The following is a 26,201-nucleotide window of genomic DNA, read 5'->3' on the forward strand; positions in this document are numbered from 1 at the left end:
GGGACAGTGGGGACGGTGACAGTGGGGACAGTGGGGACAGTGGGGACAGGGACGGTGACAGTGGGGACAGTGGGGACAGGGATGGGGACAATGGGGACAGTGGGGACAGGGATGGGACAATGGGGACAGTGGGGACAGTGGGGACAGGATGGGACAGTGGGGACAATGGGGACAGGGACGGTGACAATGGGGACAGTGGGGACAGTGGGGACAGTGGGGACAGGGATGGGGACAATGGGGACAGGGACGGTGACAATGGGGACAGTGGGGACAATGGGACAATGGGGACAGGGATGGGGACAGTCGGGACAGTGGGGACAGGGATGGTGACAGTGGGGACAATGGGGACAATGGGGACAGTGGGGACAGGGATGGGGACAATGGGGACAATGGGGACAGGGATGGGGACAGGGACGGTGACAGTGGGGACAGTGGGGACAGTGGGGACAGTGGGGACAATGGGGACAGGGACGGTGACAATGGGGACAGTGGGGACAGGGATGGGGACAGTGGGGACAGTGGAGACAGGGATGGGGACAATGGGGGGGACATTGGGGACAGGGATGGGGAACAGGGACAGTGACAATGGGGACAGTGGGGACAATGGGGACAGTGGGGACAGTGGGGACAGGGACGGTGACAGTGGGGACAGCGACACTCGGGGGGGTCGGTTTGACATGGGGGGGGGGGTCTCAGCCCCAAATTGAGGAGGGGTCTCAGACCCATATTGGGGGGGGTCGTCCCAACTTTTGGGGGGGTCTCAGCCCCACACTGAAGGGGGTTCATTCCCACCCTTGGAGGGGTCTCAGCTCCCACATTTGGGGGGATCTCAGCCCCTATTTGGGGGGGTCCAAGACCCCATTCAGGGGGTTCCCAGCCCGATTTGGGGAGGGGTCTTAGCCCCTATTTGGGGAGGGGTCTCAGCCCCTATTTGGGGGTTTGCAGCCCCAAATTTTGAGGGTATCTCAGCCCATATTTGGGGGGATCTCAGCCCCTATTTGTGGGGGGTCCAAGACCCCATTCAGGGGGGTCCAAGACCCCACTCAGGGGGTTCCCAGCCTGATTTGGGGGGGTCTCAGCCCCATTTTTGGGGGGGTCTCAGCCCCCATTTTGGGGGTTCCCAGCCCCATTTTTGGGGGTCTCACCTCGAAGAAGGCGATGCCCAGCGCCACGGCCGCCAGCAGCAGCACGTTCCTCTTGACCCAGGCCTCGAGGCTGGGCAGGCACCCCTGGCATGGGGGGCACAGGGGGTCAGGGGGCTCAGGGACCCCAAAGGGGCCGGTCAGCAATTGGGGAGGGGTCTCACCTCAGCGAACACGGTGCTGGGGGTCGGGTGCACGTTGCAGGCGGGGCCGGGGTGGCGGCAGCACGAGGTGGGCACGGAGTCGTTGGCACCAAAGTGCCCCACGCCCGCCCAGTCGGTGAAATTGTTCACCCCGCAGCAGGAGAACTGCCCGGAAACGGGGCAGGAATGGTGGGGAGGGGTCCTGGGGCAGCCCCCTCCCCAAATTGGGGGTGAATTGAGGTCACCCCCATGCTGGAATCCATCCGGGGGAGGTCCTGGAGCAGCCCCCTCCCCAAATTGGGGTCACCCTCATGCTGGAATCCATCCTGGAGCAGCCCCCTCCCCAAAATAGGGGTGACCCCTATGCTGGAACCCACCCAGGAGGGGGTCCAGGAGCAGCCCCCTCCCCAAATTGGGGTCACCCCATGCTGGAATCCCTCCAGGAAGGGGTCGTGGAGCAGGCCCCTCCCCAAATTAGGAGACCCCCATGCTGGAATCCATCCTGGACCAGCCCCCTCCCCAAATTAGGGAGACCCCAGACTCACCTCCTGCTGGAATCCATCCAGGGCGGTGGCCAGGGACGGGTCCTGCTCGTAGCTCCTCACGGCCTCCCAGAGCCCCTCCTGCACCAGCCCGTGCACCTGGGGGGGCATGGGGGGTCACGGGGGGGGGGAGGGACCCCCGGGGGTGGGGAGGGGTCGGGGACCCCCAGAGGGGGCAGGAGAAGGGAAGGGAAGGGAAGGGAAGGGAAGGGAAGGGAAGGGAAGGGAAGGGAAGGGAAGGGAAGGGAAGGGAAGGGAAGGGAAGGGAAGGGAAGGAAGGGAAGGGAAGGGAAGGGAAGGGAAGGAAGGGAAGGGAAGGGAAGGGAAGGAGGAAGGGAAGGGACCCCCACGCCCCCCACCCACCTTGTGCCTGAAGACATAGCCGGTGATGGCGGCGGCGATCTCCACCAGGAAGATGAGGCTGAGCAGGACGGCGAACTGGGGGGGCACAGGGGGTCAGGGGGGGTTACAGAGGGATTTGGGGGGGTCTGGGGGGTCCTGGGGGGTTCCACATTCCAGGCTGGGTCTGGGGTCCCTGGAGGGGTCCCTGTGGGTGTCCCTGGGGGTTTCCCCATTCCAGGCTGGGTCTGGGTCCCTGGGGGTCTCTATGGGTATTCCTGGGGGTCTCTGGGGGGGTCCCGGGGTTCCCAGCTTCCCCTCACCGTGGTGACCATGAGGGGCTGGGTCAGGGGTCCCAGGAGGTCTCTGGGGGTGTCCCCATTCCAGGCTGGGTCAGGGGTCCCAGGGATGTTCCCCGATTCCCGGCTGGGTCTGGGGTCCCTGTGGGTATCCCTGGGAGTCCCTGTGGGTATCCCAGGCTGTCCCCGGGGGGGGTCCCGGGGTTGCAGCCCCCTCACCGTGGTCACCATGCAGTAGCTCTCCCGCCAGGCCCCGCAGCAGCCGAAGAAGGCCGTGAAGAAGATGACGACGCCCAGGGCCACGATGGCCGCGGGGCTCCAGCCCGAGCCGCCCACCGGGGCCCGGCCCAGCGCCGCCAGCGCGTAGATGCCGATGGCGACCAGGGCGATGCCGCACACCTGGGGGGCGCCGACAGCTGGGACCCCCGGCGCAGCCCCCTCCCCAAATCCCCCATCCCCGAAACCCCCATTCCCAAAAACCCCCATTCCCAAAAACCCCCATTCCCAAAAACCCCATTCCAAAAACTCCCTACCCAAAAAACCCCATTCCCAAAACCCCCATCCCAAAAACCCCATGCCCAAAAACCCCTACCCAAAAACCCCATTCCCCAAAAACCCCATTCCAAAAACTCCCTACCCAAAAACCCCATTCCCAAATCCCCCCTACCCAAAACCCCATCCCCAAATCCCCCCTACCCAAAAACCCCACTCCCAAAAACCCCTATTCCCAAATCCCCCCTACCCAAAAACCCCATTCCAAAAACCCCTACCCAAAAACCCCCTACCCAAAAACCCCATTCCCAAAAACCCCTATTCCCAAATCCCCCCTCCCCAAAAAACCCATCCCCAAAAACCCTATTCCCAAAACCCCCATTCCCAAAACCCCCTACCCAAATCCCCCCTCCCCAAATACCCCCATTCCCAAAAACCCCCTCCCCAAAAACCCCCTACCCAAAAACCCCATTCCCAAATACCCCCTCCCCAAAAACCCATGCCAAAAACCCCATGCCCAAAAACCCCCATTCCCAAAACCCTCACGGTGCCGTGTTCTGCTCCAATTTGGAGACAAAATGAGGGGGGGGGGAAGACACGGGGGGCACAGAGAGTTGAGAACCCCCGGCACAGCCCCCTCCCCAAATCCCCCATCCCCGAAACCACCATCCCCAAATCCCCCCTACCCAAAAACCCCATTCCCAAAAACCCCTACTCCCAAATCCCCCCTCCCCAAAAACCCCATTCCCAAATCCCCCCTACCCAAAAAACCCCCCATCCCCAAAACCCTCACGGTGGCGCATTCTGCTCCAATTTGGGGACAAAATGAGGAAGGGGGGGCACCGAGAGCTGGGGACCCCCGGCGCAGCCCCTCCCCAAATCCCCCCGTGGTGCTGCGTTCTGCTCCAATTTGGGGACAAAATGAGGAAGGGGGGACACCAGGGGGACACAGAGAGTTGGGGACTCCCTCTCTGCACAGCCCCCTCCCCAAATCCCCCTTCCCCAAAACCCCCATTCCCAAAACCCTCACGGTGCCGCGTTCTGCTCCAATTTGGGGACAAAATGAGGGGGGGGGACACCAGGGGACACGGGGGGGGCACAGAGAGTTGGGGACCCTCATAATCATAATGCACAACTCCCTCCCCAAATCCCCCCTACCCAAATCCCCCATCCCCAAAAACCCCCTACCCAAATCCCCCCTACCCCAAAACCCCCATCCCCAAAACCCTCACGGTGGCGCATTCTGCTCCAATTTGGGGACAAAATGAGGAAGGGGGGGCACCGAGAGCTGGGGACCCCCGGCGCAGCCCCCTCCCCAAATCCCCCATCCCAGAAACCCCCATTCCCAAATCCCCCCTCCCCAAATCCCCCCGTGGTGCCGCGTTCTGCTCCAATTTGGGGACAAAATGAGGAAGGGGGGACACCAGGGGGACACGGGGGAGGGATAGAGAGTTGGGGACCACCCCAATGCACAACCCCCACCCCAAATCCCCCCTCCCCAAATCCCCCTCCCCAAATCCCCCCGCGGTGCCAATTTGGGGACAAAATGGGGGTGGGGGACACCAAGAGACATGGGGGGGGCACAGGGGAGGCACAGAGAGTTGGGGACCCCCCCCCGCACAACCCCCTCCCCAAATCCCCCCATGGTGCCGCGTTCTGCTCCAATTTGGGGACAAAATGAGGGGGGGGGGGACACCAGGGGGACACAGAGAGTTGGGGACCCCCCCTTCCCCCCCAGTGAACAACCCCCTCCCCAAATCCCCCCCCCACCCCGCGGTGCCAATTTGGGGACAACCCGAGATGGGGGGGACACCAATGGGGGGGAGGGGACACCGGGGGACACACGGGGGGGGCCCCGCGGGAAGTTCAGGAAGTTTCGGCCTTCCGGCCACGCGAGAGCGCGGGGGGGGCCCCGCCAACCCCGCCGGGGGTCCCGGGGGGCTCCATCCCACCCCCCCACCCCCCCTCAGAGACCCCTCCCCATGCCCGGTGATTGCGGGGGGGGGGATGGGGGTTGGCCCCGTGTCCCGCCGTGTCACCGCGTCCGTCCGTCCGTCCGTCCGTCCGTCCCCCCCCCGCGGCCACTCCGGGGGTGACTCAGCCGGGTGGGGACGGCTCCGGTCCGGCGGGGGGGCGGGAAATGGCGCCGTGTCCCCCCCCCCCCCCCCCGGTGTCCCCTCAATGTCCCCACAGTGTCCCCACAGTGTCCCCCCCCCGCTCCGGCCGTTGGCTCCGCCGCTCTTTCCTCACCCCGACTTCCCCAAAGCCCCGGCCCGCCCCCCCCGGGGTCCCCCCAAACCCTCCCCGGTCCCTCCCCCTCATTTTGGGGTCCCCCGTGCCCCCTTTGGGGACAGGACGTGGCTTCACCCAAAGTGACAAAGCGACAACAACCCCCCCCCCCCCAGCACCTGGGACCTCCAAATTGGGGTGCCCGAGAGGATCCCCCCGGTTCTGCCGGTACCGGGACCCCCAAATTGGGGTGATCGAGAGGGTCCCCCCGCTTCTGCCGGTACCGGGACCCCCAAATTGGGGAGTCCGAGAGGATCCCCCGGTTCTGCCGGTACCGGTGCCTCCCCCGGGCGCGGACTCACCCAGAAGATGAAGTTGAAGAAGAAAACCAAGAACTTCACGCATTTCATGCCGCCCTCGATCGCCATGGCCCGGCCGTGCTGCGGGAGGCGCCGCTCAGCACCGGCTCCGGTACCGGCACCGGCACCGGTACCGCTCCCCGCGGCCACGGAACCGCCGGGCCCGGCCCGCCCCGCTACCGGTACCGGCTCCGGTACGGCTCCAGCCCGGCCCGGTGCTCCCGGTACCGCTCCCGGTACCGCTCCCGGTGCTCCCGGTACCGCTCCCTCCCAATTCCCGGTCCCGGTTTCGGTTCTGCTCCACCCCCCGCTCCCGGTGGTCCCGGAGTTCCCGGGGCTGCTCCCCCCCTGCCCCGCTCCCGGTGCTGTTCCCCTTCCGGTTCCCGGGGGTTCCCGGGGGTTCCCGGGGACGGCTCCCACGCACTCCCGGTACCACTTTCCCCTACTCCCGGTGGTCCGGTGCCTTTCCTTCCCCACTCCTGGTGGTCCCGGTACCACTTTCCCCTACTCCCGGTGGTCCCGGTGCCGTTCCTTCCCCACTCCCGGTGGTCCCGGTGCCGTTTCCCCTCCAGTCCCGGTTCGGACCCGGTCCCTCCCGTCCTCCCCCCCCCAATCCCGGTGGTCCGTCCCCTCCGCGTCCTCCCCCGTTTTCCCCGGTCCCGGTACCGTTTCCGGTGGTCCCGGTGCCGTTCCCCACCCGCTCCCGGTCTCGGTCCCGCTCACCGCCGCCCTTCCCGAGGGCTCCGGATCATGTGACGGGGGCGAGCCCGGAGAGCCCCGGGACCGCCCCGGGACCGCCCCGGCACCGACACCGGCACCGCCCCCCCGGAACCGGACTGACACCGGCACCGCCTCCGGGACCGGCAAAACAGCAACGACTGCGAGCGACACTTTATTGGGGGGGACATTTGGGGACACCGAGGGGACACCGGGGGTCCCACACAGGGGACTCGGAGCTCCCACCGCGACCCGCACCGGGGGTCCCAGCTCCCCCCTGACCCCATACCGGGGTCCCTGTGACCCCTGACCCCATACCGGGGGTCTCAGATTCCCCCCTGACCCCACACCGGGGGTCCCCGCTGTCCCTCTGTCCCCGCTGTCCCCCTGTCCTTGGTCCCTGTCCCCCTGGTCCCGCACCCCGAGCTCCTCGGACCCCCAGCCCCTCACCCGGGGGTCCCAAACACCCCGGACCCTCCCCCTTGGGGGTCCCAGCCCCTCTTGACCCCTCACACTCGGGGTCCCTGAACCCCCTTGACCTCACACTTGGGGTCTCAGCCCCCCAAATCCCCCATCCCAGTGCCCCCAACCCCTCCTGACCCCAAGCTCGGGGTCCCTGCGCCCCTTTACACTTTACCCGGGGTCCCAGCCCCCCAAATCCCCCACCCCATTGTCCCCCAGCCCCTTCCCCCGGGGTCCCAGCCCCTCCTGACCCCACCCCAATGTCCCCAACGCCCCCATACCCCACATTTTGGGGTCCCAGCCCCTCAAATCCCCCACTCCAATATCCCCCAGCCCCCCATACCCCCCACCCCGGGGTCCCAGCCCCCAAATCTGCCTCCCCATTGCCCCCCAGCCCGTGTCACAAGCCCCCCGTGGTCCCCATGTTCCCATTGTCCTCATTGTCCCCCACGCCCCCCGTGCCCCCCAAATCCCCATCGCCCCCCGTGCCCCCTGTGCCACCCATGTCCCCATTGTCCCCCATGTCCCCATTGTCCCCATTGTCCCCATTGCCCCCCACGCCCCCCGAACCCCCCACGCCCCCCGTGCCCCCCAAGTCCCCATCGCCCCCCAGCTCCCCCAGCCCCCGCAGCGCCGCCAGCACCGCCCGCAGCACCGGCGGATGCACGAACGCCACGAGCCCGTCGCGGTTCGCCCAGCGCTCGGGCCCGGTTCCGGGGCCGGGCCGGTGGTAGCGCAGCTCGGGGGGTCCCCGGGGCCGCCCCCCGCCCGCAGCGCCCCCGCCAGGGGCAGCACGGCCCCGCCCAGGGCCCGGAGCACGGCGTGCGGGGCGCACGAGTCCCACGCGAACGTCGTGCCCTGCGAGAGCACGAAGGCGTCCGCCAGCCCCAGCGCCACGCAGAGCAGTTTGTAGCCGGCGCCGGCCGCCAGAACCGGGGGACCCCCCCCCAGCGAGGCCAGAGCCCCCCGAACCGCCGCGCTCTCGGCCCGGCTCAGCACCACGCGGGGACGGGCGCGGGGGACAGGAGGGGACAGCGAGCACAGGCGGGTGGCACCGTGAGCCACCCCCAGTGGTAGCGACCCTGCCACCTGCGGGATTGGGGGGCACGGGGTGAGACTGGGGGGACACGGGAGGGTGAGATGGGGGGGGCATGGGCTGAGATTGAGGGGGGCATGGGGTGAGACTGGGGGACATGGGGGGTAGGACTGGGGGGACAGAGGGGGTGAGATTGGGGGGACATGGGGTGAGACTGGGGGGACACGGGGGTGTGAGATTGGGGACATGGGGGGGTGAGATTGGGGAGGATATGGCAGTGAGATTGGGGGGACACGGGGGTGAGATTGAGGGGACACGGGGTGAGACTGGGGGGACACGGGGTGTGAGACTGGGGACACGGGGGGGTGAGATTGGGGGGGACACGGCGGTGAGAGATGGGGGGCACAGGGGGGTGAGATTGGGGACATGGAGTGCGATTGGGGGGACACGGGAGGGTGAAATTGGGGGATATGGCAGTGAGATTGGGGGGACACGAGGGTGAGACTGGGGGGACACGGGGGTGAGATTGGGGGGGACACCGGGTGAGATTGAGGGGACACGGGAGGGTGAGACTGGGGACATGGGGGGTGAGATTGGGGGTGGCATGGGGTGAGATTGGGGGACACGGGGGTGAGATTGGGGGGACACGAGGGTGAGACTGGGGGGACACGGGGGTGAGATTGGGGGGGACACCGGGGTGAGATTGAGGGGGACACGGGAGGGTGAGACTGGGGACATGGGGGTGAGATTGGGGGTGGCATGGGGTGAGATTGGGGGGACACGGGGGGCACGGGGTGAGATTGGGGGGACACGGGGGTGAGACTGGGGAGACATGGGGGGGTGTGACTGGGGAGACATGGGGGTGAGAGATGGGGACACGGGGGTGAGATTGGGGAGGACAGGAGGGGACAGCGAGCACAGGCGGGTGGCACCGTGAGCCACCCCCCAGTGGTAGCGACCCTGCCACCTGCGGGATTGGGGGGGGCACGGGGTGAGACTGGGGGGACACGGGGGGGTGAGACTGGGGGGGACACGGCGGTGAAAAATGGGGGGCACAGGGGGTGAGATTGGGGGACACGCGGTGGGGACAGCAGGGTGAGGGGTGTGGGGACCCCAATATGGGGAATTGGGATCCCAGGATGTGGGAGGAATGGGGACCCCAGGGATGTGGGGAAATGGGGACCCCTGGGTCAGGGGTATGGGGGCTGGGACGCCCCAGGTGGGGGGAAAATGGCGACCCCGATATGGGGGGAATGGGGACCCCAGAGTGAGGGGAATAGGAGAATGGGGACCCCGGGACAAGGGGGGAATGGGGACCCCAGGGAGGGGGCAAATGGGGACCCCAATATGGGGGGAATGGGGACCCTGATATGGGGGGGAAATGGGGGGCTGGGACCCCCGGGGTGGGGGAAAATGGGGGAGAATGGAGACCCCAGGATGGGGGGCAATTGGGTAATTGAGATCCCAGGGTGAGGGGTCAAGGGTGACAGGGACCCTCAGTGCAGGTTCAGGGGTCCCGGGGGTCCCGGGGGTCCCGGGGGTCCCGTTTGCGGGCTCAGGCCGTACCTGTGTGTCTGGGGGTCCCTCTGGAAGAAGGGCTCGTTGATGACCCCCAGCACGGGGACCCCGCTGTGGCGCTCGAAGGCCCCCACGAGCACCAGGGCCGAGCGCAGCCCCCCGGGGGCGACGCCATCGACGGCGGCCACGTCCTCGCGGCCCCCGATGAACTCGTTGGTGGAGTCTGGGGGGGCCAGGGAGTCTGGGGGGGGCCAGCCCTGCCCTGGCCGTGGCCCCGTCCCATCCTTGTCCCCACCCCACAATATTCCCTGTTCCCATCCCTGTTTCTGACCCATCCCATCCTGTCCCTGTCCCCATTCCACTCCTCAGTCCCGGTCCCCACCCCTGTCCCTGTTTCTGTTTCTGTCCCATCCCATCCTGTCCCACCCCCTGTCCCTGTCCCGTCCCTGTTTCTGTTTCTGTCCCCTCCATCCCACCCCATCAACCACATCCCCACCCCGTCCCTGTCCCTGTCCCCGTCCCCATCCTGTCCTTGTCCCCATCCCGGTCCCTGTCCCCGTCCCCATCCCCATCCCAGCCCACAACATTCCCTGTCCCCATCCCTGTTTCTGTTTCTGTCCCCTCCATCCCACCCCATCAACCACATCCCCACCCCGTCCCTGTCCCTGTCCCCGTCCCCATCCTGTCCCTGTCCCCATCCCTGTCCCTGTTTCTGTCCCATCCCTTCCCATCCCATCAACTCCATCCTGTCCCCGTCCCCATCCTTGTCCCACCCCTGTCCCCTCCCTGTCCCCACCTCATCCCTTTCCTGTCCCCACCCCTGTCCCACCCCTGTCCTATCCCCATCCCACCCCACAGTTCCTGTCCCCACCCCTGTCCCCGTCCCCATCCCATCCCTGTCCCCTCCCTGTCCCCACCTCATCCCTTTTCTGTCCCCATCACCGTCCCCATCCCTGTCCCCACCCCTGTCCCCACCCTCTCACCAATGGGGTCGATCCAGATCCCGAGGTCCCCTGGGGACAATCCGGGGTCGATGCCATCCAGCTCCGCGTCCCCAAGTGTCACCTCCTGGTGCACGGCCTCTGCCAGCAGCTCGGCCGCCCGCGTGTGCTCGGGGCCCAGCACGGCCACCAGCAGGGCCACCGTGTCCGCCGGGGTGGCACCGACCCGGATTGTCACCGTGCCACCTGCAGGGACCCCAAATCAGCCCCTGGGGTGGCACCGACCCGGATTGTCACCGTGCCACCTGCAGGGACCCCAAATCAGCCCCCAGGGTGGCACCGGCCTGGATTGTCACCATGCCACCTGCCAGGGCCCAAATCACACAGGGACATGGCACAGGGACACCCAGGGTGGCACAGACATTCACTGTCACCGTGCCACCTGCAGGGACCCAAATCACACAGGGACATGGCACAGGGACACCCAGGGTGGCACTGACCCGCACTGTCACCGTGCCACCTGCAGGGACGTGGCACAGGGACACCCGACTCAGCCACGGGAATGTGGGGACATGGGGACACAGGGACATGGGGACATGGGGACACGGGCAGGGTGACATTGGGATATGGGGACATGGGAATATGGGGACATGGGGACTCCCTCCCCCACCTTGACCCCACATCCCCATGTGTGTCCCCTCTGTCCCCCCTGTCCCTCTGTCCCCCCGTCCCTCTGTCCCTCCGTCCCTCTGTCCCTCTGTCCCCTCTGTCCCCGCTGTCCCTCTGTCCCTCTGTCCCCACTGTCCCCGCTGTCCCCGCTCACCGTTGGCGTCCCTGAACTCGCTGCTCTCCTCGCCGTGGATGTGTCCCCGGAGCTCGGGGAACTGCGGCGACACCGGGGGTGGCTCAGGCGACATCCCGGGAGATGCCACCCTCCCAGGGCACCCTCAGTGTCCCCACCTGTGTCCCCAGGTCGTGTTTGATGAGCTCCTGGATCAGCACATCCGCCAGGGTCTTGAAGTCGCGCTCGAAGCGGGCGCTGCGCTCCGGGCCCAATTTCTCGGCCACCAGGAGCCGGAACAGCGGCTCCTCCGCCCGGCAGCGCCGCGCCACCTCGGCCGCCTTCTGCGACACGGCCACCAGCGCCGGCAGCAGCCCCGCCATGGCCGCGACACCGCGATACAGTCGAGTCGCGATAGAGTCGCGATAGAGTCGCGATACAGCCGCGATAGAGCGGCGACACCTGGCGGGGACAGCGCGGGGTCAGCGGCGCGCTCGGGAAGGGACCGGAGTGACCCCGAATAATGGGGACAGGGGGACACTGAGGACATGGAGAGTGGGAATTTGGGGACACGGGGATGTGGCGACATTGGGACACTGAGACATTGGGACACGGAGAGTGGGATTTTGGGGACATTGGGATGTGAAGACAGGGGAATATGGGGACAGGGGGACAGAGGGACATGGACAGCGGGATTTTGGGGACATTGGGATGTGGGGACAGGGGGACAGGGGGACAGAGGGACATGGAGAGTGGATTTCGGGGACATTGGGATGTGGAGACAGGAGGATGTGGGGACAGGGGGACAGGGAGACAGGGGGACAGGGGGACATTGGGATGTGAAGACAGGGGAATATGGGGACAGGGGGACAGGGGGACAGAGGGACAGAGGGACAGAGGGACATGGACAGCGGGATTTCGGGGACATTGGGATGTGGAGACAGGAGGATGTGGGGACAGGGGGACAGGGCGACACTGGGGACATGGAGAGTGGGATTTCGGGGACATTGGGATGTGGGGACAGGGGGACATGTGGGGACAGGGGGACAGAGGGACATGGACAGTGGGATTTCGGGGACATTGGGATGTGGGGACGGGGGAACAAGGAGATGGGGACAGGGGGGACATTGGAACATGGAGAGCGGGAATTTGGGGACAGGAGGATGTGGGGACAAGGGGGCAGGGGGACAGAGGGACACTGGGGACGTGGAGAGTGGGATTTTGGGGACAGGAGGATAGGGGGACAGGGTGACACTGGGATGTGGAAATTTGGGGATATGGACAGTGGAATTTTGGGGACATTGGGATATGGGGACAAGGAGACAGGGGGACATGGGCACTGGGATTTTGGGGACATTGGGATGTGGGGACAGGGGGACACTGGGATGTGGGGATTTGGGGACATTGGGACATGGACAGTGGGATTTTGGGGACCTTGGGATGTGGGGATTGCAGGACATGGGGACATGGCGATGGTGGGACAGGGTGACACTGGGATGTGGGGACAGAGGGACAGGGGGACATTGGGACATGGACAGTGGGATTTTAGGGACTTTGGGATGTGGGACAGGGGGACATGTGGGGACAAGGGGACATAGGGATGGGGGACAGGGGGACACTGGGATGTGGGAATCTGGGATTTTGGGGACAGTGGACATGTGGGGAGAGGGTGACACAGGGACATGGGGACATAACTGTGGAGATGGGTGACAGGAAAACATGGGGGTGTGGGGACACGGGGACAGGGTGCCACGGGGGTGCGGGGACATGGGGACATGGGCAGGCGGGGACACGGGGACACGGAGGAGGTGGCGATGCGGACACGGGGACACAAAGGCGGCCACGGGGAAATGGCCCCGGTGCTGTGGCCGCGGGGACACGCGGCTGTCCCCAGGCTGTCCCCAGGCTGTCCCCAAGGGGGGGTGGCGCTGTCCCGCGGGGACCGGACCCGCCGGGGCCGGGGGGGTCCCCGCTGTTCCCCCGGAAGGCTCCGAGCCACGCGGCCCCCCCGGAACGGCCCCGGAACGGCCCCAATCCCCCCCCATCCCCGCCACCCCCGCACCGGGACCCCCCCAGGCCGCGTCCCCACCCCTGGGGACACCCGGGGACCCGCGGGGACCCTGGGGCCGCCCCCCGCCCGCGCCGCCGTTACCGGGGCCGCTGACAGCTCCAGCCCGGGGGCGGGGACGGGGCCGCGTCACAGCCGCGCTTAACCCGCTCGGTGCCGGCCCCGCCTGCCGGGGTCACAGCGGAGCGCGGGGACACCGCGGGGAGGGGACACGGCGGGAGGCGACACCGCCGGGATTGTGGCACCGGGGACACGGCGGGGGGACACGCTCGGTGGCGGTGGCGGGTCCCGTGTCGCTGTCCCGTGTCGCTGTCCCGTGTCCCGTGTCCCGTGTCGTTGTCGCTGTCCCCGTCCCCAAAGCGCCCCCGCTGCAGTTCCCGCCCCGGCCGCCAGGGGGGGGCGCTGTCCCGGGGGCTGCGGCACCGGCACCGACCCCGCCGGGCCCGGGGGGCAACGGGGCCGCTCCCCCCTCCAAAAACCCACCGGGACCCCCCCAATGGCCGTGCCCACCCTCCCGAGCCCCCCCCCCCGGTGCGATTTCCCCTCTCCATGGTTCTGATGGGGCGCGATAAGGGGAGGGGGGTCCCGGTCACTTTGGGGGTCCCCACGGTGATCTCAGGGTCGGGGTCCCCTCGTTGCTCCCCCGGCTCCTCCTGGGAGCGCTGCCCGGTGCCGGTGAGGGGTGGGCAGGACCCTCCTGTGCCCCCCTGTGTTGGGGGCGGGACCCCCGTGATCCCCGGTGACCCCCGGTGTCCCCCAAACCGTGCTGGGATGTCCTTGTCCCTCCTGGGACCTCCCGGTTCCAGGATGCTCCAGACCGGGCACTTTTACCCCGTCCTCACCCTCTGGACACCCCTGGGGGTCTCCGAGCCCCCCACCCCCCGGTCGGGCACCCTCAAACCGGGATCCACCGCTCCCGGTTTCTCCTGGGACCTCTCGGTTCTCCCGCAGCACTTCCCAATGCCAGGATGCTCCAGACCGGGCACTTTCACCCCGTCCCCACTCTCTGGAGCTCCTCCGGGGGTCTCCGAGCCCCCCAATCCCAGCCGGGCACCCCCAGACCGGGTTCCACCTCTCCGGGTCCCTCCCGGTCGCTCCGGTGCCGGATCCCGTGCCCGGTTCCAGGATGCTCCAGACCGGGCACCTTCGCACCCCCTCCCGGAGTTTCAGCTCCTCCGGGGGTCTCCGAGCCCCCCAATCCCAGCCGGGCACCCCCAGACCGGGTTCCGCCTCTCCGGGTCCCTCCCGGTCTCTCCGGTGGCCGAACCCGTGCCCGGTTCCAGCGGGGCCGGCCCGGAGCGGGCCCGGGGGGGCTCGGGGGGTCTCGGGGGTCCCCCGGGGGCGGGGGTCGCACTTGCCGGACTCGCGTCCATCCCGCCTCGCTCTCCGGGAGCCGCGGCCGCCCCCGGGCCCCGCCCGAGGCGAGGGGCGGGTCGGGGGTGCCGGGGCTGCCCGGGCGGCGGCGGGGCCGTTCCCGGGGCTCGGGGGGGCCGGCGGCGGCTGGTGCCAAGCCCCTGCCAGAACCTCTTTTGTGCGCCCGCAGCCAATCAAGGCCGCTGACGACACACTTCTCTTGGGGTATAAAACCCCGGGGCCGCCGCTGCCGCCGCTTTTTTTCATCCCCCCCCCCCCCTTCGGCCCCCCCCGGGGCTTCCCCGCCCCCGCCGCCGTTACCGCCTTCCCCCCCCTTGCGCGCTGCGGTGGAAGCGGGGCGGGGGGGCGGCCCGGTGGGGAAGGGTTTGCTTATTTTATTTTTATTATTTTTTTTATTATTATTTTTTTTTAATCCCCTCCCTCTTGTTTCTGTGTTGGGGTTTTTTTTCTTCTTTTTGTTTTGTTGTTTTTTTCTTTTTTTGTTTTTTTTCCCCGATGTATTTTTTGCTGTCCCCCCCCGGCATGGCCCCGCTGTGGTGGCTGCTGGGCTCGCTGGTGGCCGCGGTGGCGGGGGGGGGGTCGGTGGAGCAGCCCCCGGCCCCCGAGCCCGCCTGCCCCGTGTGCCTGTGGCGGCGGCAGAGCAAAGAGCTGCGCCTGGAGAGCATCAAGTCGCAGATCCTGAGCAAGCTGCGGCTGAAGGAAGCGCCCAACATCACCCGGGAGGTGGTGAAGCAGCTGCTGCCCAAGGCCCCCCCGCTGCAGCAGCTCCTGGACCTCCACGACTTCCAGGGGGACTCGCTGCAGCACGACGAGTACCTGGAGGAGGACGAGTACCACGCCACCACCGAGACCGTCATCAGCATGGCCCAGGAAAGTCAGTGCCGCCCTTTGTTCCGCTGCAAACTTCGCCGCAGGACTCCCCCCCCCGGCCCCGGGCCCCCAGCCCCGGCACCGAGCCCCCCCCCGGCTCCGCTCCCCGTCCCCGCTGCCCTGCCCGGTGCTCGGTACCGATGGTCCCGCGGGGCGCCCCGTCCTCCCCGAGCCCCCCCGGGGTCCCTGAGTCCTTCTGGGGGTCCCTAAGCCTCTCCCGAGGGTCTCTGAGTCCCTCCCGGGGGTCCGTGAGTCCTTTCGGGGGTCCCTGAGTCCCTGTCGGGGCTCCCTGAGCTCCTCCCGGGGGTCCGTGAGTCCTTTCGGGGGTCCCTGAGTCCCTCTCGAGGGTCCCTGAGCCTCCTCCGGGGGTCTCTGAGCTTCTCCCGGGGGTTCCTGAACCCTCTCGGGGGTCCCCGAGTCCTTCTCCGGGTCCATGAGCTCATCATGGGGGTCCCTGAATCCTCTCGGGGGTCCCCGAGCCCCCTTCAGGCCCTTCAGGTCCCCCCCGGTCCGTGCGGGTCCCGCGGGGCCGCTTCGTGTTTGCGGGGACAAGGGGACAACGAGGGGACAACGAGGGGACAACGAGGGGACAACGAGCGGACAAGGAGGGGACAAGGAGGGGACAGCGCCGGGAACTGGGACTGGGAGAGGGGCCCCGAGCTGGGGAGCGGAGCTGGAACTGGGGACTGGGAATGGGGACAGGCTGGGGACACTGGGGAGGTGGCACTGGGGACTGGGATCTAGAAGCTGGGACTGGGGACAGAGGACTGGGAGCTGGGACTGGGAGATGGCACCAGGGACTGGGACTGGAGACTGGGAGCTGGTTCTGAGTGCTGGGAACTGAGACTGGGGACTGGGACTGGAGACACAGGACTGGGGACAGGGAACTGGGAATGGGAGCTGGGACTGGGACTGGGATGTGGGAGCTGGCACAAAGTGCTGGGGTTGGGGACTGGGAGCTGGGACTGGGAACGGGAACTGGGAACTGGGACTGGGAGCTGGTTCTGAGTGCTGGGAGCTGGGACTGGGGGACTGGGGACACAGAGCTGGGACTGGGGACAGGCACTGGGAACAGGAGCTGGGACTGGGAACCGGGAGCTGGCACAGAGCGCTGGGGTTGGGGACTGGGGGCTGACACTGGGACCGGGAACTGGGACTGGGAGCTGGTTCTGAGTGCCGGGACTGGGGACTGGGAGCTGGTACTGGGAGATGGGACAGGGGACTGGGGACTGGGAGCTGGCACTGGGAGATGGGACAGGGGACTGGGGACACAGAGCTGGCACTGGGGACGGGCACTGGGAGCTGACCCAGCCCAGCGCTGGGACCTGGCTGGGTACTGGGACCAGGAACTGGGGACTGGGATTGGGACTGGGAATTGAGACTGGGGGCTGGGGACTGGGATTGGGACTGGGAGGACACTGGGGAGTGGGAACTGGGGACTGGGACTGGGACAGGGACTGGGAGCTCGGACTGGGAACTGAGACTGGGAATGGAGAAAGGGCACTGGGACCTGGGAACTGGGACTGGGGACTGGGGACTGAGACAGGAGACTGAAACCGGGAACTGGGACTGGGACTGGGAACTGGGACTGGGACTGGGAACTGGGACTGGGACTGGGACTGAGACTGGGACTGGGAACTGGGACTGGGACTGGGACTGGAACTGGAACTGGGACTGGAACTGGAACTGGGGACTGAGACAGGAGACTGAAACTGGGACTGGGACTGGGACTGGAACTGGGAACTGGGGACCAGGTACTGGGATTGGGATCTGGGACTGGGACTGGAACTGGGACTGGGGACTGGAACTGGGACTGGGTACTGGGATTGGGATCTGGGACTGGCACTGGAACTGGGACTGGGACTGGCACTGGGACTGGGATGTGGCAGCAGGGACCATGAGCGGTCACTGCGTGCTGGGAGCTGGCACCGGGCACTGGGGACCTGGGCACTGTCACCGGGCACTGGCACCGCTCAGCAGCGCCACTGGGAGCTGGCACCGGGCACTGGGAGCAAACTGGGGACACGGGGCAGGTGGCACGGTGACCTGGGTGACAGCAGGGTGACAGCAAAGTGACAAACAGGGTGACAAACAGGGTCACAGCAGGGTGACAAACAGGGTGATGGTGACAGCAGGGTGACAAACAGGGTGAGGGTGGCAGCAGGGTGACAAACAGGGTAGCAGGGTGACAGCAGGGTGACAAACAGGGTCACAGCAGGGTGACAGCAGGTTGATGGTGACATCGGGGTGACAAACAGGGTGACAAACAAGGTGACAGTGACAGCAGGGTGACAGAGGGTGATGGTGACACCAGGGTGACATTGGGGTGACAAGCAGGGTGACAGCAAGGTGACAAAGGGGGTGATGGTGACAGCAGGGTGACAAACAGGGTTGTGATGACAGCAGGGTGACACGGGGGTGACATCGGCGTGACAAAGGGGGTGACGGTGACAGCAGGGCAGTGCTGGGGCCAGCCCGACCCAGCCAGGGGGTCCCAGGGGGTCTCGCCCATGCCCGGCCCCGCCCCCCCCGTGCCTCAGTTTCCCCCGGGGTTTCTCCACCTGCTCGCGGGGGGGGGAGCGGAAGGGAGGGAGGGGCGAGGCGCTGCCGCCCCCTCCCCGAATTTCCTTCCCAGGCATTAAATGCGCTCGGGCGGCTTTGAAATTTTATTACCCATAAAATTGACGACACGCTGGGGTTTTCCTCCCCGGGCCTCGGGCCCCCCCTCCCCGCCCCCTTGGCAGCTCGGGGCCCCCCAAAATAAAGGGCAGAGCCCCCTCCCCTCCTCCCGGGGGTCCCGCGGGTCCGGATGCACCCGAGGAGGGGAGGAGAAAGGGGAGGGGGCTTCTCTCCGTTATTATTTTGATTTTTTTTTTCCTTTTTTCCCCGCTCTGGGCTCGCCCCCCCCGGCAATTCGGGGTTTTTATGGTTCCTGAACAGAAGGAGGGGAAGGCGCTTTATGGCCCATAAAGCTCTCGGGTTCCCCCGGCCCCGCGAGGGTTAATTGGCTCCGAGCCCCCCCCCCCGAGGGGCCACCCGTGACCCCCGCGACCCCCGGGGGGGGTGGGGGAGATTAATGAGGCCCTTTGGGGGGGGGGGGTCCGGGGGGGCTCAAGGTCAGCGGGACGCGGGGACAGAGACACAAGGACACAGGGACGGACAGGGGGACACAGGGATGGACAGGGGGACACAGGGACAGGGATGGACATGGGGACACAGAGACAGGGACGGACAGAGGGACACAGGGACAGGGATGGACAGGGGGACACAGGGACGGACATGAGGACACAGGGACAGACAGGGGGACACAGGGACAGACGTGGGGACACAGGGACGGACATGGGGACACAGGGACGGACAGGGGGACACAGGGATGGACAGAGGGACACAGGGACAGACAGGGGGACACAGGGACGGACATGAGGACACAAGGACGGACATGGGGACACAGGGACGGACAGGGGGACACAAGGATGGACGTGGGGACACAGGGACAGACAGGGGGACACAGGGACGGACAGAGGGACACAGGGACAGGGACAGACAGGGGGACACAGGGACAGGGACGGACATGGGGACACAGGGATGGACACAGGGACAGGGACGGATGTGGGGACACAGGGACGGACATGGGGACACAGGGATGGACACAGGGACAGGGACGGATGTGGGGACACAGGGACGGACATGGGGACACAGGGACAGACAGGGGGACACAGGGACGGACACAGGGACAGAGACGGACAGGGGGACACAAGGACGGACAGGGGGACACAGGGACAGACAGGGGGACACAGGGACGGGGACGGACAGGGGGACACAGGGACGGACATGAGGACACAGGGACGGACAGGGGGACACAGGGATGGACATGAGGACACGGGGAAGGACATGAGGACACAGGGACGGACAGGGGGACACAAGGACAGACAGGGGGACACAGGGACAGACAGGGGGACACAGGGATGGACAGAGGGACACAAGGACGGACATGAGTACACAGGGATGGACAGGGGGACACAGGGACGGACAGGGGGACACAGGGACAGGGACGGACAGGAGGACACAGGGACAGACAGGGGGACACAGGGACGGACATGAGGACACAAGGACGGACATGGGGACACAGGGACGGACAGAGGGACACAGGGATGGACATGGGGACACAGGGACGGACAGGGGGACACAGGGACGGACATGGGGACACAAGGACGGACATGAGACACGGGGAAGGACATGAGGACACAAGGACAGACAGGGGGACACAGGGATGGACAGGGGGACACAGGGACAGACAGGGGGACACAGGGACGGACATGGGGACACAGGGACGGACATGAGGACACGGGGAAGGACATGAGGACACAGGGACGGACAGGGGGACTCAGGGACGGACATGAGGACACGGGGACGGACAGGGGGACATGGGGACATGGGGAGGACATGAGGACACAGGGACGGACAGGGGGACACAGGGACAGACAGGGGGACACAGGGACGGACATGAGGACACAAGGACGGACAGGGGGACACAGGGACAGGGACGGACAGGGGGACACAGGGACGGACATGAGGACACGGGGACAGACAGGGGGACACAGGGATGGACGTGGGGACACAGGGATGGACATGGGGACACAGGGACGGACAGGGGGACACAGGGACGGACATGGGGACACAGGGACGGACAGGGGGACACAGGGACGGACAGGGGGACACCGCGGGGGGGGCGCGGGCGGCGCTCGGGGGGCCCCGAATGCCGAACAAAGAGCGGGGGGGGGGGGGTCCGGGGCCGCCCCCGCCCCGCTCGGCCCCAGCTGTGCCCGGTGTCCCGGTAACCTTTATCCCCCGTTGCCATGGAGACGGGAGGAGCATCCTGGCAACGCCCCCCCCCCTCAGCCGGACCCCCCCCCCCTCACCGAGCCCGCGGTCCCCCGGGATGGGCAGAGAGACCCCCGGGATAGGGGGGACACCAAGGAGGGGCCTGGGGGGTTCTGGAGACCCCAAATCCGCTCCTGGAACCCCAAAAATCCTCATCTGGAACCTCCCAAAATCTGCACCTGGAAGCCCCCAATTCCCCACCTAGAGACCCCAAAAATTCCCATCGGGAGCTCCCCCAAATCCCCACCTAGAGCCCCCCCAAATCCCCACCTGGAACCCCCCTAAATCTTCACCTGGAACCCCCCTAAATCTTCACCTGGACTCCCCCAAATCCCCATATGGAGACCCCAAAAATTCCCACGCGGAGCCCCCCCAAAATCCCACCTGGAACCCCCAGATCCTCACCTGGAACCCCCAAATCCCCACCCGAAGCCCCCAAATCCCACCCGGAGCCCCCCAGGTCCCCCCCAGCACCCACTGGCCCCGCACCCCCGGGTGCCAACCCCCCCCCTCATCTTCTCCGGGGGTGTTTGGGGGTCCCCGCTGCCCCAGCCCCATTTAGGGGGGGGGTCCCCGCCGCCCCCAGCCCCATTTGCGACATCGGCGCTGTCGCGACCCCCGCGGGGCCGGCGCACAAATGGCCGCGGCTGCAGCTGGGGGTGATTAAACCTGACCGGGCCGGGGGGGGCAAATCCCCCCCTCAATTCGAGCCAGATGTGGGGCCGGGGGTGCTCGGGGGGACCCCCGGGCCGGGGGGTGCTGGGGGGGTGCTCGGGGGGGGTCACCGGGTTTGTCACCTCCCGGTTTTGGGGGGCTGCGGGACCCCCGAGGTGTGGGGTGTGTGGGGTTTGGGGGGTGGGAGATGCAGCGCTCTGGGAGCCCCACACAGGCCGGGACCCCCGCCCCATTTGGGACCCCCCACCCCCACCCGGGGCCGTGGGTCAGGGGGCGACCCCCGGGCCGGGCTCTGACCCGACCTTCACCTCCCGGCAGGGGCTGCCCCGACCCCGCTGCTCTCGGGGGTCCCGGGGTGGGGCTGGGGGGTCCCAGAGAGGGGCTCGGGTCCCCACATGGGGCTCAGGGGTCCCGGGGTGGGGTCGGGGGTCCCAGAGTGCGGCTTGGGGGTCCCAGAGTGCAGCTCGGGGGTCCCTGTGTGGGGCTGGGGGGTCCCAGATGGGTCCCAGTTCTCAGAATGCAGCTCGGGGGTCCCAGTATGAGGCTGAGGGATCCCTGAGAGGGGCTCGGGGGTCCCGGCACGGGGCTGGGGGGTCCCAGAGAGGGTCCCAGTTCTCAGAATGCAGCTCGGGGGTCTCAGTGTGGGGCTGGGGGATCCCTGAGAGGGGCTCGGGGGTCCCGGTGTGGGGTCGGGGTGATCCCACAGCGAGTCCTGGCTCCCCCAGAGCGCGGTTTGGGGGTCCCACCAAGGGTTCTAAGCCCACCCTGACCCCTCCTCGCCCCACAGCGAGTGCTGCCTGTCCCAGGTCGTGGTTTGGGGGATCCCCATGAGGCTCCCAAGCCCACCCTGACCCCTCCTCAAGTCCGAGCTCTCCCAGATTATGGGTTGGGGTCCCACCGAGTCTCCCACTCTGACCCCTCCTCTCCCTCCTCACCCCACAAGCGAGTCCTAGAGCACGGTTTGGGGGTCCCACCAAGGGTTCTAAGCCCACCCTGACCCCTCCTCACCCCACAGCGAGTCCTGCCCCTTCCAGTGCACGGTTTGAGGGATCCCACCGGGGGTCCCAATCCCACCCTGACCCCTCCTCTCCCTCCTCGCCCCACAGCCGACCCGGTGGTGCAGATCGAGGGCAACCCGCACTGCTGCTTCTTCAACTTCAGCCCCAAGATCATGTTCACCAAGGTGGTGAAGGCGCAGCTGTGGGTGTACCTGCGGCCGGTGCAGCACACCTCCACCGTGTACCTGCAGATCCTGCGCCTCAAGCCCGTCACGGACGAGGGCAGCCGCCACATCCGCATCCGCTCGCTCAAGATCGAGCTCAACTCGCGCGCCGGCCACTGGCAGAGCATCGACTTCAAGCACGTCCTGCAGAACTGGTTCAAGCAGCCCCACAACAACTGGGGCATCGAGATCAACGCCTTCGACCCCAACGGCAACGACCTGGCCGTCACCTCGCTGGGGCCCGGCGCCGAGGGGCTGGTGGGTGGCACTGCCAGGGGGCACAGGGGGGCTGGTGGGTGGCACTGCCAGGGGGGCACAGGGGGCTGGTGGGTGGCACTGCCAGGGGGCACAGGGGGGTTTGGGGTGTGCCCAGAGGGGCTGGTGGGTGGCGCTGGCACTGCCAGGGGGCACAGGGGGTCCCTAGAGGGGCTGGTGGGTGGCACTGCCATGGGGCACGGGGGGGCTGGTGGGTGGCACTGACACTGCCAGGGGGCACAGGGGGGCTGGTGGGTGGCACTGCCAGGGGGTACAGGGGGGCTGGTGGGTGGCACTGCCCCCAGGTTCAGGGTGTCCCCAAAAGGAGAACTGAGGGGCTGGTGGGTGGCACTGACACTGCCAGGGGGCACAGAGGGGCTGGTGGTGGCACTGACACTGCCAGGGGGCACAGGGGGTCCCCAGAGGGGCTGGTGGGTGTCACTGGCACTGCCAGGGGGCACAGAGGGGTTTGGGGTGTCCCCAGAGCCGCACAGAGGGGCATTGGGTGGGTGGCACTGCCAGGGGGCACATGGGGGTTTGGAGTGTGCCCAGAGGGGCTGGTGGGTGCCACTGGCACTGCCAGGGGGCACATGGGGGTTTGGGGTGTCACCAAAGGGGCACAGAGGGGCTGGTGGGTGGCACTGCCAGGGGGGCACAGGGGGACTGGGGTGGCGCTGGCACTGCCAGGGGGCACGGGGGGGCTGGTGGGTGGCACTGACACTGCCAGGGGGCACGGGGGGGCTGGTGGGTGGCACTGCCCCCAGGTTCAGGGTGTCCCCAAAAGGAGAACTGAGGGGCTGGTGGGTGGCGCTGGCACTGCCATGGGGCATGAGGGGTTTGGGGTGTCCCCAGAGGGGCACAGAGGGGCATTGGGTGGGTGGCACTGCCCCCTGTTCAGGGTGTCCCCAAAGGGGCTGGTGGGTGGCACTGGCACTGCCAGGGGGACACAATCGGAGGAATCAGGGTGTCTTCAGAGGTGCACAGAGGGTCTGGTGCCTCCATTCCTGGGGGGACAGCGTGTTTGGGGTGTCCCCAGAGGGGCTGGTGGGTGGCACTGCCAGGGAGGTACAGGGTGTTTGGGGTGACCCCAGTGGGTGGCACTGCCCGAGGGGACAGCAGGTTTGGGATGTCTGGGGCTGGTGGGTGGCACTGGGGGACACAGGGGGTTTTGGGTGTCCCCAGAGGGGCACCGGGTGGGTGGCGCTGCCCCCAGGTTCAGGGTGTCCCCAAAAGGAGAACTGAGGGGCTGGTGGGTGGCACTGGCACTGCCAGCGGGGACACGAGAGGTTTGGGGGGTCCCCAGGGGAGAACTGAGGGGCTGGTGCCTCGGTTCTGGGGGGGACGGTGGGTTTGGGGTGACCCCAGAGGGGCTGGTGGGTGGTGGGATGGGGCTGGGGGACAGTGACAGTGACAGAGGGGTGGTGGCAGTTTAGGGATGGCGATCACAGGTCATGGGGACAGTGACAGTGACAGAGGGGCTGGGGACACCTCGATAGGAGAGACGGCAGCTCCATGGGGCTGGTGGCAGTTCTGTGGGGACGCTGCCACCTCAGCAGTGCTCCTGGTGACACTGACACCTCCAAGGGACAGGGGACACCTGCAGAGATGCCACCGTCCCCTGGCACAGCGCAGTGGGCTGGGGGGAGCAGTGGGGACGGTGTGTCACCATTGTCCTCACCATTGTCCCCTGGGTTCTCTCACCATTGTCCCCTGTGTCCCCTCACCACTGTCCCCTCACATCTGTGCACTCCTGGCTGTCCCTGTCCCCTCACCGTTGTCCCCCTTGTCCCCTCTCGGCTGTCCCTGTCCCCTCACTGCTGTCCCTGTCCCTTCACCCCTATCCCCTGTGTCCCCTCCTGCCTGTCCCTGTCCCCTCCTGGCTGTCTCTGTCCCTTCATTTCTGTCCCCTCCTGTCCGTCGCTGTCCCCTCACCACTGTCCCCGTCCCCTCACTGCTGTCCCCTGTGTCCCCTCCTGGCTGTCCCTGTCCCCTCACCCCTATCCTCTGTGTCCCCTCCTGTCCGTTGCTGTCCCCTCACCCTTGTCCCTGTCCCCTCCGACTGTCCCTGTCCTGTCACGTCTGTATCCTCACTGCTGTCCCCTGTGTCCCCTCCTGTCCGTCCCTGTCCCGTCCCGTCCATCACTGTCCCCTCATGGCTGTCTCTCTCCCCTCCGGCTGTCCCTGCCCCCTCACTGCTGTCCCTGTGTCCCCTCCGGCTGTCCCTGTCCCCTCACCCCTTTCCCTATCCCCTCCCCACTGTCCCTGTCCCCTCACTGCTGTCCCTGTGTCCCCTCCGGCTGTCCCTGTCCTCTCACATCTGTCCCCTCATCACCGTCCCCTCACTGCTGTCCCTGTCTGCTCCCACCCGTCCCTGTCCCCTCCCTGCTATCCCCGTGTCCCCTTCCTTGGTCCCTGTCCCCTGTGTCCGTCCCTGTCCCCTGTGTCCGTCCATCGCTGCCCCCTCATTGCTGTCCCCTCATTGCTGTCCCTGTCCCCTCCCTTGGTCCCTGTCCCGTGTCCGTCCCTGTCCCCTCCCGTCCATCGCTGTCCCCTCATTGCTGTCCCCTCACTGCTGTCCCTGTCCCCTCCTCGCTGTCCCTGTCCCGTGTCCGTCCCTGTCCCCTCCCGTCCATCGCTGTCCCCTCGCTGTCCCTGTCCCGTGTCCGTCCCCGTCCCCAGCACCCGTTCATGGAGCTGCGCGTCCTGGAGAACAACAAGCGCTCCCGGCGGAACCTGGGGCTGGACTGCGACGAGCACTCGACGGAGTCGCGCTGCTGCCGCTACCCGCTCACCGTGGACTTCGAGGCGTTCGGCTGGGACTGGATCATCGCCCCCAAGCGCTACAAGGCCAACTACTGCTCGGGCCAGTGCGAGTACATGTTCATGCAGAAGTACCCGCACACGCACCTGGTGCAGCAGGCCAACCCGCGCGGCTCGGCCGGGCCCTGCTGCACGCCCACCAAGATGTCCCCCATCAACATGCTCTACTTCAACGACAAGCAGCAGATCATCTACGGCAAGATCCCCGGCATGGTGGTGGATCGCTGCGGCTGCTCCTAGAGCCGCCCGCGCTGCCGCCCCGCCTGCGGCTGCCCCGGCCCGCCGAGCCCCCGCTGCCCCCCGCGGCCTCCTCTGCATTTTTTCCGCTCTTTTTTTTTTTGCGGTTTTTTTTTTGATTTTTTTTTTTCATTTTGTTGTTGGTTCGGGGCGGGGCGGGAAGCGCAAAGTGACAAAGGCCAAGCGTTGAAATCGGTTTGGATGGTGGAGGAGAGAGGAGGAGGAGGAGGAGGAGGAGGAGCAGCGAGCCCGCGATCCCACGCGCATTGTGCAATAAAAGCGACCGGACGGAGAAGGGAACGGGGAGGGGGGAGCGGGGACCCCCAGGCCGCGGTGGCGACACGGGGACACGGCGGGGACACGGCGGGGACACGGCCCCGGGTGGCGGGGACAGAGCAGCACCACGAGGAGGAGGATGAGGATGAGGAGGAGGAAGAGCAGCGAGCGCACCCCGCGCTCCTGGAGCAGCGCTGGGGACACCGGAGCGGGGGGGGGGGCGACCCCGGACCTCGCTGCGGCCGCGGGACCCCCGGCACCGGGAGGAATCCGCCTCCCTTCTTTAATTTATTTATTTATTAATCGCCCTCCCGGCCGGCGCTCGCCCCGCTCCCTCCGCAGGGACCCCCGGGCCCGGAGCGGAGCCTCGGGCCGGCCTTGGCCCGCGGCCCTGGCACCGGCCCCGCTCCGCCGGGGGGCGAGGGCGGCCCGGGGCTCACCCGGAGGCGACACCAGAATTGCTGGGAGGCTCCGGCTGGGGCCGAAATTCCGCTTACGCCGCACATTCGCCTCGCGCTGCCCT

At 67.2% G+C, this 26,201-nt stretch overlaps 3 protein-coding genes across 4 annotated transcripts; 1 reads left to right on the forward strand and 2 right to left on the reverse strand.

The window, feature by feature from the left end:
* Positions 1 to 1,028: 1,028 nt before the first annotated feature.
* On the reverse strand, positions 1,029 to 6,370 carry CD63 (CD63 molecule). Of its 2 annotated transcripts, none has more exons than XM_074530824.1 (7): positions 6,212 to 6,370; positions 5,549 to 5,626; positions 2,685 to 2,864; positions 2,191 to 2,265; positions 1,831 to 1,926; positions 1,307 to 1,450; positions 1,029 to 1,229 (listed from the first exon to the last, which is right to left on the reverse strand). In XM_074530824.1, the coding sequence occupies exons 2-7, from the start codon at positions 5,612 to 5,614 to the stop codon at positions 1,044 to 1,046; spliced, it is 747 nt and encodes a 248-aa protein (XP_074386925.1). In that variant the 5' UTR covers positions 5,615 to 5,626; positions 6,212 to 6,370; the 3' UTR covers positions 1,029 to 1,043. The 2 variants fall into 2 exon arrangements, with proteins under 2 accessions (XP_074386925.1, XP_074386926.1); XM_074530825.1 differs by having other exon boundaries at positions 6,269 to 6,354.
* On the reverse strand, positions 5,722 to 11,456 carry INPP1 (inositol polyphosphate-1-phosphatase). The gene is given in 9 exon segments (XM_074530562.1): positions 5,722 to 5,840; positions 7,295 to 7,489; positions 7,492 to 7,749; positions 8,660 to 8,727; positions 9,327 to 9,501; positions 10,262 to 10,465; positions 11,043 to 11,103; positions 11,180 to 11,390; positions 11,439 to 11,456. Coding segments are annotated over 8 exon segments (1,284 nt in total). The 5' UTR covers positions 11,384 to 11,390; positions 11,439 to 11,456.
* Positions 11,457 to 14,964: 3,508 nt separating this feature from the next.
* GDF11 (growth differentiation factor 11) lies at positions 14,965 to 25,521 on the forward strand. The gene is made up of 3 exons (XM_074530720.1): positions 14,965 to 15,316; positions 21,975 to 22,348; positions 25,025 to 25,521. Exons 1-3 carry the CDS (start codon positions 14,965 to 14,967, stop codon positions 25,403 to 25,405), a joined length of 1,107 nt encoding a protein of 368 aa, XP_074386821.1. The 3' UTR covers positions 25,406 to 25,521.
* The last annotated feature ends 680 nt before the right edge of the window (positions 25,522 to 26,201 follow it).

Source organism: Zonotrichia albicollis, chromosome 33, assembly GCF_047830755.1.
Source record: "Zonotrichia albicollis isolate bZonAlb1 chromosome 33, bZonAlb1.hap1, whole genome shotgun sequence".
In the NCBI taxonomy this organism is placed as follows: Eukaryota; Metazoa; Chordata; class Aves; order Passeriformes; family Passerellidae; genus Zonotrichia; species Zonotrichia albicollis.

Excerpts from the sequence above, each read along its gene's own strand:
- GDF11 (XM_074530720.1), top strand. The coding sequence starts at position 14,965 with ATGGCCCCGCTGTGGTGGCTGCTGGGCTCGCTGGTGGCCGCGGTGGCG. Across the intron at positions 15,317-21,974 it reads CATCAGCATGGCCCAGGAAA|CCGACCCGGTGGTGCAGATC; the intron begins GTCAGTGCCGCC and ends CTCGCCCCACAG. Across the intron at positions 22,349-25,024 it reads GGCCCGGCGCCGAGGGGCTG|CACCCGTTCATGGAGCTGCG; the intron begins GTGGGTGGCACT and ends CCCCGTCCCCAG.
- CD63 (XM_074530824.1), bottom strand. The coding sequence starts at position 5,614 with ATGGCGATCGAGGGCGGCATGAAATGCGTGAAGTTCTTGGTTTTCTTC. Across the intron at positions 2,266-2,684 it reads GCTACTGCATGGTGACCACG|TTCGCCGTCCTGCTCAGCCT; the intron begins GTGAGGGGGCTG and ends GTGCCCCCCCAG. Across the intron at positions 1,451-1,830 it reads TGGATGGATTCCAGCAGGAG|TTCTCCTGCTGCGGGGTGAA; the intron begins GTGAGTCTGGGG and ends GTTTCCGGGCAG.